The 17729-nt window shown below is 43.0% G+C and overlaps 1 protein-coding gene across 2 annotated transcripts in view; it reads left to right on the top strand.

The window, feature by feature from the left end:
- The window catches only part of LRP6 (LDL receptor related protein 6), a 115207-nt gene extending 107744 nt beyond the window's left edge, over positions 1 to 7463 (top strand). For both annotated transcript variants that reach the window (XM_079304993.1, XM_079304994.1), the window contains exon 23: positions 1608 to 7463. In XM_079304993.1, the coding sequence (XP_079161119.1) occupies positions 1608 to 1896 (289 nt within the window). In that variant the 3' untranslated portion in view covers positions 1897 to 7463. The remainder of the gene's footprint in view (positions 1 to 1607) is intronic.
- The last annotated feature ends 10266 nt before the right edge of the window (positions 7464 to 17729 follow it).

Below are 17729 nucleotides of genomic sequence, written 5' to 3' on the forward strand. Positions count from 1 at the left end.
CTTTTGCTTTATTTTCTCTTGACTGGTATTTATGGGCATGCATTTTCTCTATGTTTAAATGTATTCCTCTTACCTTCCCTGTAAGAATTCTGGAATTAGTTATGATTACATAACAAGTTACCAAAAATAGAGGAACAGACCTCTGCTACCCAAGGGTGTAAAGATTCCCCTCCCAAATCACCAGTACATGTGGTCAGTGAGAAGAGTGCTGTATTTGTCTGAAAGATGTGCCTCCCTAACACACATCCTTTGGGAGCTTTGGGTAATGAAGTCACTGGGGCTGAACAGACATCTCCATTAGCAGAAAATATGGCCTCTGTTGTGCAGAAGGTCAGACCAGAAGTTTATAATGATCCCTTGCAGCCATATGAAAAATCTTTTCAAATTATAAGTAATTTTCTAATGAAAGAAACCCAAATTCAGGCACCAGCATGGGTCATCCACTGGTTAGATGATGTGACTTTTAGTATTATAAATGATATTAGGGATGTAGCATAGGGTTCAATATTTTCCAAAAGCTCCCCTATCCAAAAATAAACCCTGGTCTTGCTGCACCTGATCTTACTTCTTTCCTAATATTCTGACTTGACTATAGAGGAGCTGCATCCCCTTGTGTCCCCAACCACTAACTATGATGCTGGGACTTGTAGTTACCATGCATTTCTCTTTCTAATTTGTTTCCTTGAAACTATTTTGGGCTCATATTAAAAGATATTTTGTGCTAGCAGCCTTTGAGAATTTCATCTGAGTTACTTTTCTAAGGAATACTTCTTCTGAGTGCTATGAGTGTGCAAGGTAATTTTCAGTCCTCTTATCTGGCCTTGGAAGTTAGTATCCAGAAACTGCGTAACAGAAACAGAATTATCTTCTCCATAATTGCAACACAGCTATTACACAGGCACATGCACACCCATGCTCTTCCTGCCCTGCTGTCTTAGAAGCAACTTTTACTCAATTAAGTCCTTAGGGAGCTGGTTGTGTGAGAGACTGTTCTCAGCCACTGCTCCTTTCTGTGGCACAACAAAAGGTACTTACAGGTACCCTTTGCATCTCTGAGCAGGCAGTGCCAGGACCACTGGAAACATCTGGAGACTGGGAAGCACTTAGCAAACCTGGGTTCTCAAGTGATCTTGGAATCACAGAATCACACAAGGAACTTAAGCACACCTAGTTCCACCCTCTGCCATGGGTAGGGACGTCTTCCACTATACTAGGTTACTCCATGTCCTGTCCAGGCTGGGCTGGAACACTTCCAGGGCCGGGGCACCCACAACATTATGGATTAATTTAACCAGAACATGATAATAGAATACTTAGACCAAATATAGCACTATCCAAGTCCAGCAGTTTCAAGCATAAAATGAATTTTCTACGAGTAAAGCAGCACATCAGAAATTTATGTGATGGGTTGCTTAGAGCCAGAATTAATTAGTTTTACGAGTTATATAATTAATTAAGAAATTGGCATCCCTTTCACCTGTTGCTGTGATGTGCCCAGCACTGCAGGGAAGTTTGGAGCGTGCATCACTGCGGAGGTTGCTCTGCTTTCTGTTTCCACCTAGAAAAAGCCGAAATGACCCTTTCCCCTCTCCATCTCCCCGCCCCAGCTACCGGCCCTACAGCTACCGGCACTTCGCGCCGCCCACGACGCCCTGCAGCACGGACGTGTGCGACAGCGACTACGGCCCGAGCCGCCGGCTGCCCGCGGCCGCCAAGGGCTACACCAGCGACCTCAACTACGACTCGGAGCCGGTGCCGCCGCCGCCCACGCCGCGCAGCCAGTACCTGTCGGCCGAGGAGAACTGCGAGAGCTGCCCGCCGTCCCCCTACACCGAGCGCAGCTACTCGCACCACCTGTACCCTCCGCCGCCGTCCCCCTGCACCGACTCGTCCTGAGAGCCAGCCCCGCGCCCTCCGCTCCGCCGTGTAAATACTAAAGGTTCTGCTGGGGGCGGGGGGAGGGAGCCCATTGTACAGTTAAGCGCAGGGCGGAGGAACACTGAAGATATTTGTACAGAAGAATTAAAAAAAAAAAAAAAGAAAAAGAAAAAAAAAAGGATATTTATATATTTTCTTAAACAGCAGCTGCTGCTTGTGCCATAAGAAGAAAAATTTTTGTATAAAAGAACCCAGACGTTTGTACAAAAAGTTTTTATTTTTGCAAATGAAACACAAAAACATTGCCTTAATCCAGTGAAGTGACTGAGCACATAAGGAAATGGAAGGACTGGGATATATTACTTGTCCAGCGAGGTGATATGTGGGTTTTGTCAATACCAAAAATGTTTAAAGTAATTAATAATAAAAAAGTCCGTCTCAGAGCAGCATACCATAGATACTTGGAAGTAGCCAAATAACCTCTATGTTAACTGCAGAGGGCCAGCAACTAAAGTTAAACTTGAAAATGAAGTCAGGACAGATATTAACGTTACACAAAGGGCTTTGTTTTCTACAGGAATACAGCAATCGTAGCAGTGAATCCAGAAAATCAATCACACACTTTTTTAAATGAGTACATCTCTGGTTTTCCTTAATGCATTTAACAAATGAGAGCTTTTAGGGCTCTCTCCCTGCTTCTGGAATTTCAGTGATTTTTTGTTTGGGTGTATTTTAAAGTTTTTGTTTTTTTTGTTTTTTTTAATCCCGCTTAGGTTTTCTTGCCTTTTCTTCATCCTTTCTTCCTGCCCATGTCACTTAAATTAATGATATTCCTATTTAAATTACTGCTAGAATTAGGCTGCTGTAAATGCTGGGTTTTCTCCCAATTAGCCTTGTCATGCAGTGATTATCATGCTATACATTACCCTCCTCATTTTGCCAGCGTGGTAGGACTCTGTTTTGTACCAGGTCAGTACAATTCTCACATCATTGACAAGGGTAATATGCATATACCTGAATGATTTTTAGTCCCTTAAAAAAGAAAATCTTATTTTGACCTAGTGCCCACAAAATGTCAAATATTTTTATACCACATATAATATAGACAGCATATTTATAAACTATAAATTTAACCATGGATTGTTAGTTTTACTGTAAATGAATAATATATCCTTGCAGTACTTTCAATGTATATTGATATCACACTATACAAATCATATATATAAATATATATATTATTTTTTCCTAGTAAGGAAGCATTTAACTTTCAGTGGAACAACTGTCCATAGGAAAAATAGACGTATTGATCATTGGAAGGGGTTCCCCTGCTGTATTAACTGCTCATGTTTTCTTTGTGTTAGGTAAAGCCAGTTTTTTCTCAGTATGATTTTGACATACCTCCTCTTTTGCGTGGTGTGAATTTAATACTTAAGTATTAACCGCTGTGAATGTCAAATTTTAAGATATTCGTAACCAAACCATTTTATATTCACATCTCTATTTTTGTATATTGTCATATGTAGCCCCTTCTCCTGTCAGCCTCACCGTGGTGATTTTGACAGGGAGATTATTTGATCAAGTGAAAACATTATTTGTGTAGTTTAAGGGGCAGCATAGGATATTAACTCCTCTTGGACTCCAGTGCAGTGCTTTGAATTTGTTTTGTTGCAGCAGAGCTCACAGTATACCTGGTCTTAGATGGCACTGTGCTTTTGCACCTTCTTTTGACATCACATCCACTGAAGGTGCCCAGTGCCTTCACAGACTGGCCCTCTGAGTCTTCTCTCTCAAAACAAAGGTCCTGGGAGCTCCTGCCTCCTCACCTTTGGGTATGGAATGGGGATAGCAACTTTCCAGAGGCACCTTTTAGATTTTGTTGTTTTCTGTTGCCTCTTTCCCAGCCAGTTTCAACTAAAAGAGAAATTACCTGATAATACAGCATGGGCTTGCAATTGATGCTGTTGACAAAATCAGTGACAAGTTATTCTTGCTAGCTGCCACTCATCTGGAGTACTGAGGTCCTCATTTAATTTCAGCTCCAGGGAAAACAGCTTCAGTGGGATTCCATCTGTAATAAATGGTCTTTCCTAGTAGTCCAGAATACCTGAGTAAACTTTAAAAAGCCTTGGTGATCTCCAGGCTATTGCTGTTGATCTCTGAAGATGGTGTACTAAGGGTTTTTTTGCCCAGCTTCATTCTAGGTTTCTAGGAATTGTGGTAGCTGTTCTTCTGGCTCTTCCTTGCTGGTGAAGAAGCTTCCTTGTGTTTTCCAGCAGGATGGATATTGAGGAGGGTATTGTGAACTGTAATGGAACTCAAAACCATATATATGAAGGGGGGGAGGGCAGGTGTGTTGGGGTGGGGGGTGAGGTTGGCACACCAATGAGAATTAGAATTTCTCTGTTGTTTACATTTTTTCATGTGCAGCATTCCGTGTGGGGTTCACATGTGGAAACTTGCACTAATGAACTCAGAAGAATATTGTATTGTTGTATCTCAGTCCAAGTGCTTGTACTGCAATGGCAATGGTCTCTTCTTGCAAAATGCTTTTATCAGTGTGCCAATTTCTTTTTGAAAAACTTTAGGATGGTTGAGCTTAAAGAGTGGTATCCTCTTTCTGGTGCAGCTGGACTGCCTCACTGAGGCATCTCCTTGGAGGGAGCTTCCTGCAGGTAAATTTGTGTTAATTATTGTAAAGATTTGTTTAGAAGAAAAACCTTCTCTGCATATGGATCGTGCTGCCTCCTGTGCTGGTTTACATCCATATAACCCAACTGAAGTCAGTGGGGTGGACATAGAATTCCATGTAGGGTTTGATCAAGTCTTTCTGATAGAGATGTTTCAATTTGTGCATCAAATATTTTGGGCAATCTGTCTCTGGAAGGTTCATGAGAGGGGAAGTGGACAGGCTGGGGTTTTCCACTGAAAATGCCCAGCATAGAGAACAGGCTGTTCCTCGTCTGAGCAGGAAGCTGTGATCTGATTTTGCAAATACATGTATTTTCTCAGTACATCTGGAGTAAACTTTTGAAAGAGATGCTGATCTGTGAAGCTCCTCTCAGGCACATCTCCAAATTGCAAAATCATTGTTACAACCAGTATCCACACCACATTCCCAATGGATAAACGTCGAGACTGAGCATTTTCTCTTTGTTCTCCTTTGCCACTGAGCCAATGTGATTCATATTCTCTCCTTCCCTCAGTGAGGATCATCTTTTCTCCTGTATCTCCAATAGACTTAAGGTGTTGGGACTGTAGACAGCACAGACATGCCCATTCAGGAGATTGCTGAAGTGGGTTTGTAGCATCAGCATGGAAGGGATCTCACTGATGGAAGGAAAATTGCTCCTTGTCCTTCCAGTTAAGCATAAAGGTCCTTATCCTACAGCATCAGGTACAGTAGGGCATTAACACAGAGACACTTGTCCTCTCTGCAGATACCTGGGCAGTGTTCTTAGCTGGCTGGCTGGTTATGGGAGTAGCTGGTATGCCCAGTCTGGAAAGAAACAGTCTGTTGTTGCTAAAAAACAAAACAAGACATTACAGCATAATTTGTTGAAAACTAACTTTGTATGTTTAAATGACAGCATTAATGAGACCTAAGCCTGCCTTTTAAAAGTTATCCCTGGCATGTCATGTTGCATGCAGCTCATAGCTTCCTAAGGAACACTCTTCATTTCCTCACCACTTTTGGATACCAAGATATTTATTAGGTGATAACTTGGATGCGACAAAGTGAACATGGCATTAGCATTTGAAATAAAGAATGGTTTCTGTGAATATATATTTGTGCAATCTGTGCACATAAATTAAATGAAATATTTACAGTAATGCAAAATACGTAAGTGAACCATTTGATATCAAAGGATTCATTTTTCTGTGAGTTGAAACTTTCTGCATAGTAAATTTTGTATTTATGCCATAGAATTTCCCTCCCCACATTCATGTACAAGTGTGTGTGCAGGTACCCAAATCTTTGATAATGGACACTTAACCCAAAGCTGATAATTTTCTCTTGTGCATAGATTCAGCCTCCCTGACTCCCAGAGTGTTAATGATGAGTATTGTCTTGCTGTGTCTCACCTACCCTGGGCTCCTTTTGACCAGGTTGTACTACAGGCAGCAGAACACCTGAATATTTAATGCTCTGTCAGGCCAGGCAGAAGACGAAGTGCATTTTTTATACTGTTCCCCTACTTTTGGAGTCCATTTTGCAGATAAGTAAAGCTCCTGTGTGTGTTGTATGGACATGAAAAGCAGCCTGCTGCGGCCTAGAGTAATTATGAAGAAAATTGCACCCAAACTGCTTGACATGGCAGGTGCTGCAGTCAGCTGCAAGTGAAGGTGCACGTGGAAAATCGCTGTCATTCCAGTTTATTACACTAATGGGCCTTGATGGTGTCGTGGTCTCCAGCTCTGCATTGCTTCCCTATTCATTACAGCCCATTCTCTAGAGATTGGCTTCATTGGCAAGTCCAAATGCAATTTAAGCTTTAAAGTAGTTAAACCTGTGCTAAGATGAAGGAAAGGCCACTATCTTGAATATTATTTCCATTCCTGATTGCTTGGAAAATCTCAGATTAATTAATTACCACCATTCTGGGGAGAACTGCTTGAGCTACAGAACTCCCTGGTCACACATGCTGTTGGATCAGATGACTTCTTCAAAATACTTAAGAAGAAATCACTTTCTTTTCCTGACCTTTTTGCCTTGAGCATGTTTGTCACCCAGTATTGTTAGTGTCAGAATCTGCTTCTGAACCTGCACTGTGCAGATTACTTATTAGTTCTGCAACAGAAAAATAACTGGTTCATGGAGTGCAAAATTAATTTGAGCATTGCTATTCAGAAAGTGCTTTCTTAGCAATGAGATTTTTTTAAATTGCACTTTGGTGTTGGTATGGCTTGAAAATTAACTTTTTGCTTAATGACAGGTGACAGATAAACGTTGCCAGTAAGTTAGGAATTAATTAATAGCTTGGAAAGGGCTACAAAACAGTCACTTTCTTTGTAAAAGAAGTCAAAACACAGTTGTGATGCAAAATTTTCTTTCTTTTCCATCTTTAAAAAGGAAAGGGATTTGTGGCATTTATAGGGATTGGTAATTCACACCAGAACTGTACAGGGTAAAGTAAAGTGTCGGGTGTTTTATTCAAGATGGTGCTAGTAGAGTGGTTTTTACAAACTCTTGGAGAGCCCGTTCCCCTCTTTAAATGAACCAGGAGCAGCTTTGAAACCCTGATTAAAATGGCTGTAGCCTTAAGCCATGCAGGGAAGAGTCATTGGAAAAGGGAAGTGGTTTTTTGTAAGGAGGATACCACCTGGCTTAAGCTGAACTAGCCTTGTTTGCAAGTGAAGGATCTGGTGCTGCTTTCAGATTTTAACTCTTCGTTTTGTTTTTTGTTTGTTTTGTTTGTTTTTTGTAAGCTTTAATCACTGTTTGTCATTGTCTTAAAGCCAGCTGGTGTCTCTTGTTCATCAACTTGGGTAAGATGGTGCTTTGCAAGGATGTATTTATATTATAATGGCCAACATTTGGCCAGCCCTATTCACCCATTCACTAACTTTTTTTTTTTTTTTTTTTTTTTTTTGTAAAATAAAGTGCTTTACTTGTATGATGTATATAAACCTTGTACAAAAATCCTTTCCAATTATTACTATAAACTGAGTTGTATCAAATGAAATGTTGATTTTTATAATAAAACTAAGAGTGAAAAAGAAGAAGTATGTTTCATTTTATTTCAGCATCTGGAGAGGACAGGTAGTTAAAGGTACAATGTGAATCTTTGCTCTCCATGAAAGAATGGGCTGAATTTTCTAATGCTGTAGTAGGCTCTGCAGACACATGGATTTGCAGTGCAACGGATGATATTTTAAAGCTTAAAGTCTCAATTATTGATCCCTTGGATTGGTTTACAGGATAATACCAACCAGATTATTTTACCAAATGAATCTTTATCAGGTGCCAGGTGACAGTTTTGGACCCTGCTGATTCTTGAAATCTCTATTGAAATGTTCACCAAGAGAGAAGCATTTAACTTCAAAATGTAAAAGAATTTCCCCCAACCCCTCATCCTGTTGCTGTAACAAGTAATTGGAGAGGACCCAGTTCTGAATTTATAAGATCAGCACAGGAATTCCCCACTCCACTTGCATCCACTGGTCTTGGAAAAAAATTTACATGGCTTTGTATTATTGTGTATCTGGCTGTACTGAGAGTCTATTGCAGCTCCAGTATTTCTGCATGAAGGCATGGACAAGCCACATATCCCTTCCCATGTCAGTAAGTCAGGGTTTGCATTTATCAATCTCAGAGAGTGTTCTAAATATATTTCCTGGTCACTCTCAGCCCAGGGTGCTGTGCTTACTTTGTTTCAAGGTGTTACATTTGTTTTGCTCTGGAAAACAAGCCATTAGTTTGGAGCTGCAGGATGCTTTGTTTTCCTTTAAAAAGCCTAAACAGCCCTTCTTTTTTTTTTTTTTTTTTTTAATTTAAATGATGGTGGCTACATTTAAAATGTCTGTGTAGTTGTAATATGTTAGAAGTTTGTGTATGGCATTCTTTTGGATTCCCTGAATCTTGGACTTTTCTTGATACAGCTGTTAAGCACAGAGTGCATTTGTTCCTCAAAGTGCATATCAAAGAGGGGGTATGGACAGCCACACAAAGCAGGATCAGCCCTCTCCATGAGCAACTTGAGTTAAACCTTGGGGAGAAAAACCGAAGCTCTTTAACAGGAACTCTTGTCAGTTGTTTTACCCGTGCCAGGCAAGTCTCCAGTGAAGGCAGAGCTGCTGAAATACTGTTTGCCAGGCAGCAAGGAGCAGCAGGCATAGCAAGGAACACTGGAGTACTTCCCATCATTGGAAAATGTATTCCCTGCCTGTCTGAGGAAAGACCACTTGGAAATTTGAAAAGAATTTGAGGTTGGGAGCTGCTGGCCCTTCCTCCTTGCACCTTCAGAGGCATAAAGAAATTGCTCAGGGGAGGAGGTGTGAAGCTGGGGTTCTGTGGCTTGGTGTGACACAGCAGTGACCTGACCCCAGCTCTGCCTCCACAGCAAGACCCCTTTTACAGGAGTGCAAGGGGAATGAGTGCCCTGCAGTAGCCACCAAGGTGGCTTCTCTGAGGACTTGTGAAGAACATCCTTTGGGTCTGAGGAGATGGAGGGATTTCAACTGGTGTTTTCTACTTGTTAGTATTGCCAAGATCCTTAGCCCTGTCTGATTTTATATTAATAATATAAATTCATTGGTGTATTTTTCCTAAATTGGTGATTTTTTGGGAATGCTCTGTCTGTTGTAGACAGAATGATTCCTCCCTAAATGCCACTGTATTCTTTCCATCCTGCAAATGCTTTGAGAAACCCTGTGGCTGCAGTATTGCTGTGCAGATGGCCTAATGTGAGCTGATGTTCTGCAGCACAGCTGTGAGAGATTCATTATTTGATGGAAGAAAACCCAGTTTCAGATGCTTCTAATAAAAAACTATTCCACCAGCAGCACTAATAAGGAAGATTGATGTGTTTGAAAAAATTCTTGCCTTCCAGTGTGATGGCCACAGGTCCACTCCACTCTGTGTTGCAACGTGAGCAGTGGAATAGGAAAGATGTATTCCCTCAAATTTTGAAAAAGGAAAGGAAGGGTTACCAATTTTCTCTTCCACTGGCATCTCTCTGACTCCCAAAGAGATTTTAAAATTGCTTAGAAGTTAGAAGCACAGGCTTGTCATAAAGCTGAAATTGGAGGGGCAGATTTTGGCAAATGGCAGCAGGTGAGGAAGAGTTGCAGGTCTCTGCCAGTACAGGGCACATGGGAACAGGTGGGAAAGGGAGAGATGGGAGTTTTATTGTTTAAGATATTTGGCTCCTTTTACCACATGAGTATTTTTTCCTCTTCTCATTTAATGTTTGTGTTGTCCTTCAGCTTTGGATGGCTCCAAAATGAGGACCAAAAGGACAAGAGATGTAACCATCATGTCCCAGTTGTTAATTTCTATGAGTTAATTTGATGTTAATAATAAAAATTCTGTCTTTCCGTGAGTGTAAAAGACAATGGGTAAAGCACCTGTAGAGCTGGGAGGGCTCAATTCAGAGCCATCATTTACTGTGGGATTTCTCCATCATCTTTTCCCAATGGAGCTGGCACTTGTCATTGTGCACAATTAACTGCAGTTGCTGTCAGCAGGTACTTGGTGATTTCTTGGTGGATTTCTTGTTGGATTTAGTCTCCAGCATGCCTCGAAGCCAGCTGTAAGTCACTAAAAAGATTGTTTCAGAGAAAAGGATTTAGGGTGAGCTTTTTTAGGGTTTTTTAGTTTGGGTTTGGTGGGGGTTTTTTTTGTTGTTGTTGTTTTTTTGTTTTGTTTTGTTTGTTTGGGGTTTTTTTGGCAGATGATCTTCACTATTGCACAGTTGTGTGAGACCACTTCATATTTGAAATAATCCCCAGCCAGTCCTATTCCTGTGTTATTTTGTGACATGGAAGAATTGATGAAAAGCCAAAAGCACTGCAAAGATTATAGAAGTGTGGAGATCACTCCCCTATGTCCAAAGGTACTTTACTACTGTAAATCTAAAAGTCCTTAGAAGGAATTGAATTTCACGTGCAGCATCCAGAGAAGAATGTTCCTCTGAATGTTCCTTCTGTTCCTTCTGCATTGCTACTTTCAGTAGTTCAGTAGTTACAGTTTTATGGTTAATGATTTCTACTTTGGTTCCTTCCAGACACAGTAAGTTCAGTGATCTGATGTATTTTCTTTGTGGGCTTTTAATGTAATATATATATATATGTAGCCATCTCCACTGTCAGAAAAAAACCCTCAGATAGTGGATTTTTGGGTTTATGTAGGTTTTTATTTCAGAATGTGCACAAGAAGCTGACATCCCATCTTTCTTGGGAACAGCTACAGCAAAATACTCAGCTCTGTGATAGCTGTGAGAGCACCAATCTTCACCCATCCTTGGGCTGCTAGAAAGAGGAACCCTGAGGCCAGAAAGTAATTAGACGACTTACTTTAAGGCTGAGGTGCTTGATAATGTCCCTACTGAATCCTCATGAATAAACTGCAAACTCACATGCATAGTATTAACACCAAATTTGTTCCCAGAGTTGTTTCCAGTTTCATCCTTGCTTTGCTTGAGCCACTGCCTGTAGGTAAAATGATATGATCCCTTCCACCCCTTTCTTTTGAAAACCCCTAATATTTAATGCTGGCAGTGAGGATGTTCTGCATGTTTCTTGCTCCTTTTCCTTGAGTGAGAGGCCCTGGTGAGTGATTCCATGCAGGTCTGCATTTTCTTGTGCTCTGTCAAAGCAGGTAAGGAGGTGACAGTCTCAACCCACTTCCTTTGCCCAAAGCTGAGGTACAAAACACAAGGTGCTGGGTGCTGAGGGGAAAGGAAAGTTACCCTAGGCCCCCACATTTAGAGCAAAATACACTTTCTGAATCTTAAAACCTTTTCCAAATGCAGAAAGTAAAAAGAAAACTTAGCCTTCAAAGTGATCGTGAGTCATATCCCTTTCAAAGTATTTCCATGGATTTCTTGAAGTTTCTTTCCAGTGTGTATTCCAAACATTTTTGTGGGGGTGATAAATCTTTGCTCTCACATTTTATTTTGGTCCATCAAACTGGCCCTCATTTTGGTTTTTCTTCTGGCACTAAGGGCTAATTTGTGTTCTTTAATTGAATGCAGACTCTGTCCAACATGGCAGGCCCTACCACTCAAAAATGGGATATTGTCTTTCCTACTTGCCTTAATTGAGAGCAGAAGGATGACCTCAGCCCTGAACTCTGCCCTTGCTAGGACTTTCACACATCACTTCATGCTAAGGCACAGCAGAGCCTGCAAGTTCCTGTGGAGACAGAATTACATTTTCAGGCAGGACCTGGGATCTAGTATATATTCTGTGGTCTGTTAGATATGCAGTCTGGGTTTCAGGCTTGGAGTTGGGTGTTTAAATCTTCAAGGTTTGGGGTTTTCATCTTGTGTCCTTTCACAACTAAATTTAGGACTTTTTGTGCTCAGGTCCCCAGTGTCTAAACCATCACAGGACCTCTGGTGTTCTGCTGAACACCAGAACTGGGAGGGTTCAGCAGCAGCTCCCCTGGACTGGCCATAGGAAGTGGCCAAAAGAAATTTGTTACCTGGAAGTGTAACAAATGAAGCCCCACTTTCCCAGACAGGTATAAGATGTAAAGCAGGAGGCAGCAGTGGCTGAAGGGGTGTGGGGCAGGGTGAGCAGAGGTGGGGGTGAGCTCTCCCCTCTGGAGCTGGGCTGTCCTTGTGCAGGCACTGCCCGGGGAAAAGGCACACAGAAATCACCCGTGCTCACAGCGTGGCTGTGCTGTGTGTGTTTGTTGTCATCATCTCTACAGAGAAGCATTTTGCTGAATCTCCAGCTCCTGGAAGGAGCAGCATGGGAGAGCTCAGCTTTCCATAAACCACCTTCACTCTCCCACTTGTGAAGTGAAGGTAACCAAGTGATCTGCATTTATCTGAAAGGGTAAAATACAGAAGGCAAACGTAACACCCAGCCTCCACAAAAATTTTGAAAACCTCAGAACACTACCTGAAGGAGGGGTTACACTTTCTGTGTTTGCCTGGGAGAGCTTGAGGTGCTCTCTCAGGGCTTTTGGATGCTGGGGGTGGCCAGGCAAAGCACAGGACAGGGCTGCCACCAACAGCCGTGCACGGCTTTGCCAGAGCTGCTCAGCCCCAAGGGCACTCTCCTTTTCTCTGCTGCTCACTGTGGTGATAATACCTGAAGCAATCCCTGCCCCACAGAAGATCTTTGTAACCCAGGTGTGTACAAGACAGTACCTTTCCCAAGATCCAAACTCACACCAATTTGATGAAAACTAACAAAGCAAACCCAAGCCAGGTGTAGAGACACACAGCTGCTTTCAATACAGAGCATGCAGGCGCTTTTCCTGTATCCCCGAAGTGCAAAAGCTGTTTGATATGTTTCTCTTGAAGTGGTTGGGAAACAAACACTCTCTTGCACTCTGTTCTGTACCTGGTAGTCAGTAGTCTTCCAAATTATGATGCTTTGGAAAAAAACTGAGATAGAAAAGCTGCAGTTACTTCAATGTAAGCAGTAAATATGAGAGAGAAAGTTCATACCCCTACCTCTGATTGGTCCTAGAACCTTCACCAACTAAAAATTTTTAATTTCACTACAGGCACCTACATTGAATATTTAGGCACTGCTGGCAGCACAAAGGACTTCCTTCAGGCCTTGCTTGACAAAAATAGTCTGTACTTGCCTGCAGTTCTGCCACAGACATGGGCAGAGAGCTCAGTCTGAGCAGTGATTTGCTCCATGGTGCAGGCTTGCTTGGGGAGCAAACAGGACCAACCCAGCTGATGCTTCCCTGGATAGATAATTTCAGCTTGGGGGAGCAGGGAGGATAATACTGATGGAATTCTCCAAGAAGTGGTATTACATCAGCAGGGCTAAGAACAGCTAGCTGGCATTCAAGAAAATCCAGGTTCAGATCTCTAGGGAAGATCTGAATTATCGTAGGATAATCCAAAGTTTCCATTGCAGTGCTGTGTGCAATTAATATTTAAGACAGGACCACTGCAGTGGTAGAGAGAAAGTTTCTTTTTGGGTTTCAGACTTCTAAAATTTATCTCCCTCCAGCAACCAGGGATGGATTTGGCTGGTTTCTCTTTCAGCATGCCAGGTTTGGCTGGGAAGCATCTGAGATTCCCCTAGGAGAAAAGAGCCATGTTTGGCACGGATCTGCCAAAAGGACTCTGGGGTGGAAAGATGAGGGGCAGACTAGCTTAAAAGTCAGCACAGAGATAACATCAATCAGTAAAGCTGCTGACTCCAGCAAGAAATTTTTGGAACCCATCACTTCTACCTCCCATGGCAGGAAAATGCATCATCTCTGCATTTTTTATAGTGAAAAGTTTTCTACTTTGACTGCAGCAGGTACCCAGGCGAGCAAGATATGGGACACAGAAGAAACCTCTGAGGACTGACTAAGAAAGATCACAGTAGCTCCAAGCCCAGAATGTCTCCTAACCCCACCCCACCACCTGCTGTGCAGGATATCATACAACAGAATTCCTGACTCGCTGCTGGAGTTTGCACCACCCCTGCTGGCAAGAGTACCCCAGGTTCAGATAACAAACAACAAAGCATCAGCTCTAATGGTTTTGCCTGGTTCTCACCCTTCACTCACAGTCCAACGCCCCAGCTGTGAACTTTTAACCCTGAGCTTGTTCCAGATTGTGAGCCCGTGCAGCAGACAAGTCCCAGGTAGTAAATCCTCTCAGACAAGTGCCTGAGCACAGGGGAATGGAACTGTTCCCCTCACTGCAGTTCACCTCCTGCCTGCCTGCTGCCTTTCTTCCCCCTCACATGTGTATGTTGGGAGCAGCATTCTGCTCACCCTGGGCAGCCTAAGGAGGGGAAGACTGTGTGATGCTGTGAGAAGAACTGAGGATGCCTTCTGTGACTGATCAGCCTGGTTCTGGAGAAGTACTGGATTTACCATCATTTCCTGAGAGCTGAAGCAAAGGTAAGCAACAGGCATGTAAAATGTTTGGGTTTGACTAAAAGCTGTTCTCTACTATTTCCACTTCCTGCTTACTTGCTGGAGCAAGGAACACTGTGTCTATGAGCTGGGACAGAGCTCCTTTGTGCAGCATGTGTGCACATGGGCAGTGGGAGCTTCTTACCTGATGCTGCCCCAGGGAATGGCAGGGGCACAGGTCCCACTCTGTTGGGCTGGCTCCCTTTAACACAGCAGAAATCAGCTGCAGGACACACCTTTTAAAATAAATCCCTCCATCACCTGCACAGGGTTAAACGCTGTTGTTGCACCCACAACACACAGTGAAATCAGCAGGTTTTAAGCTTAAACTTGCTGATGTAACAGGTACTGATGCTGATCTGGGTGGATATACAAGAAAAATCCAACTGACACTTCTTGTATTAGCAATAAACATCTCTACCTTTTGTAGGAGCACCTCAAATAGGCAGAAGGTCCTACAACAGAACACAAAGGTGTTTTGTGAAAGATTAATGTAAAATAAAGGCATGGCTAGTCACTCAAATATGACTGGCACTTGCCCTTGTTGAACCTCAGAGTTGGTGATTGCCCATCTCTCTGTTTTTTCCAGATCTGTCTGTGGGGTCTCTCTGTCCTCGAGGGAGTCAACAGCTCCTCCCAATTTTGTATCATCTGCAAACTTATTTGGTCTCCCAGTCCAGGAAGTTGAAGACCACAGGGCTGAGGATGGAGCCCTGCAGAGCTCTGCCAGTGACTGGTGCCATCCTGATGTCTCCCCAGTCACTATCCCCCTTTGTGCCTGACCCATGAGTCAGTTCCTTACCCATCCCATGATGTGTTTATCCAGCTAGAAGCTGGACAGATTGTCCAGAAGGATCCTGGGAGAGGCGGTATCAAAAGCTTTGCTAAGTCCAAAAACATCACGTTCCCTTGGTCAAACCAAGTATGTTACCTTGTCATAAAAGGAAATTGAGCTTTAGCTGTATGAATCTTCTCCCTGAAGTGACCAGCAACATCTCTGTGTTCCTCTCATATCACCTGACCTAGATTCCACTGGGCACACATCTTCCTTTTTTTGCCTTCTCTCCAAAGGTAGATCCCTGCTTAGCCAAACTGGCCTGTTGTCTTCCCTGCCTGACTTCTGACATTTTGGAATTGCCTGTTCCTGTGCCCACGGGAGGTGATGTTTAACAAGTGACCAGCACTGATGGACCCCAGCACCTGCACAGACATTTTCCTAGGGGACTTTACTCACTGGTTCCCTGGGCAGTCTGAAGTCTGCTCTCCTCACATCCAGGGTTGAGGTTTTGCTGGCACTTTTCCTCCTGTCAACAGAGATTTTAAACTCGATGGCTTTGTGGTTACTGTGGCCAAGACAGCCCCAATCCCCACTTTGCTCACAAGACCCTCTCTGTTGACAAGCAGCAGATGAAGGACATCTTTCCAAGTCAGCTCCCTGCTCCATAAAATTGCCATCCAGATTTTTTTTTAATCTTCTGGACCTGTTTGTGCCAGCTGTGTGATTCTCCCAATTTATCTATAAGAAGTTGAAGTCCCCCACAGGGACAAGGGCTGTTGATACAGAAGTGTCCCTTGGCTCTTCAAAGAATAATTCATTGGCATCAAGAGTCAGAACCATACCTGAGACAGGGCACATGAGTAAGGCTGAAAAGAGACCTCTTTGTGCCCTCCTTCTCCAGCTCCTGGGTCTATTTGCTAACTCTGTTGTCTGCTCCAGAATGGTGGAAGGGGAGCACTTCCTTCTCACCCTGACCATGTGTCTTAGGTTGCAATACAGGATGTGACCAAAAGTATGTATTCTGCCACCATCTGCTAATGGACCATCTTTAAAACCAGGTGAGGCAATCATCTTTATCTTTTCTACAACCCACCCTTCCTCCAGGAAGGTATTGGCTGTTCATGGGCCATTGAGTTCCACTGCATGACTGATAAAATTACATCATCCCATTGGGAGATGCTCCAGCCAGGGAGAGGAGCCAAGCATTTCCTACATAGATAAGAACTGAGATTTGAAACACCAAAGCAACCTTTATTTCCACTGGATTCCAGAGGAAAACCAGACCTTTCCACATCATCACTGGATTTTTGTAGGAAAACTGCACCTTCTACAGGAGCACTGCTTCAGCTGAACCATATCTGCCACTGCAGGAGGATGCAGCCACCATTTAATGGGACTGCTACCAACACCCTGACTGACTGGGTGTATTCTGACTCTGTCAGTGGTTTGGGTTTGCTCTTTGTAATACTGTATTGCTATTTTAGTTTTCCTAGAAAAGAACTGTTAATCCTAATTCTGATATCTTTGCCTGAGAACCCCTTAATTTCAAAATTATAAGAATTTGGAGGGAGGGGGTTTGCATTCTCCATTCACCCTTCAGCTCTGCTCTCATATACAGAGGAGAAGATTGGGGTGTACATGGTAGCAGAGACTCTTCTCATGCCAGGGGAAGAAAAGGCTGGGTTTTTTCTCCCAGCTCTTCCAGCTGCATCCTTTCCTCCTGGATGACCCTGACTCACTGACAGTTTTCATGGAGAAAAGCAGAAACACCACAGGTCACCAGGGTTCATTAAGCAGTCAGTCCTTCCCATAAAACCCAACCAGGTAAGTGCTGTCTGTGCAAGAGAACTGAACTGTCTGCTGGTCTGTGCCTGTCCAGAAATATTCCCCACGTTCTAAACTGGGAGGTTGCCACAGGCTCAGCCTCTAGAAGAGAAGTGATGCAGTGCTTGGCCTTCAGCACCAGCAGAAGTGGTGGTAGGTCACCTATTTATGACCTGCACTAGACCAAATTAGCCATCACTTTTCAGCAAACATCTGGTAGCAAAAAGGGAATACCAGATGTGCCTGCTGACAGTTTTAGGGCAGGCTGTCACCTGTTGGATCACCCCCACCATTCACTTGGTTGGATTAGAGATCTAAAATCCCAGGGAAGTTCCTTCCCTTTTTGATACCACAAAATATTTGATACCTGAAAGGACATTTTTTGGTATCTAAATTAATGATGGTAAATATAGCCACTTAATCCATATACAACTAAGTCCAGAGAATATTTTGCTGGATTATAGACAAACATTATGCAAAAGAAGCTGTGTTCAGACAAGAAAAGGTTTTTTAATTACCTTCCATGGCTATTGTGCCTGGGTGACTGCTGATTTCCATTCTTTCTTCTCCTCTTCCACTGGCTAGACTCGTCCTGCCAGGGCCAGCCTTGCAAGCACAACACTTCCCTTAAGAACACAGAAGTTCACTTCTTTTATTTCATATTTTTGGTCTTTCACCAAAATGTGTTCATAAGCT

The sequence above is a fragment of the Erithacus rubecula genome (assembly GCF_903797595.1).
Source record: "Erithacus rubecula genome assembly, chromosome: 4".
Lineage (NCBI taxonomy): Eukaryota > Metazoa > Chordata > Aves > Passeriformes > Muscicapidae > Erithacus > Erithacus rubecula.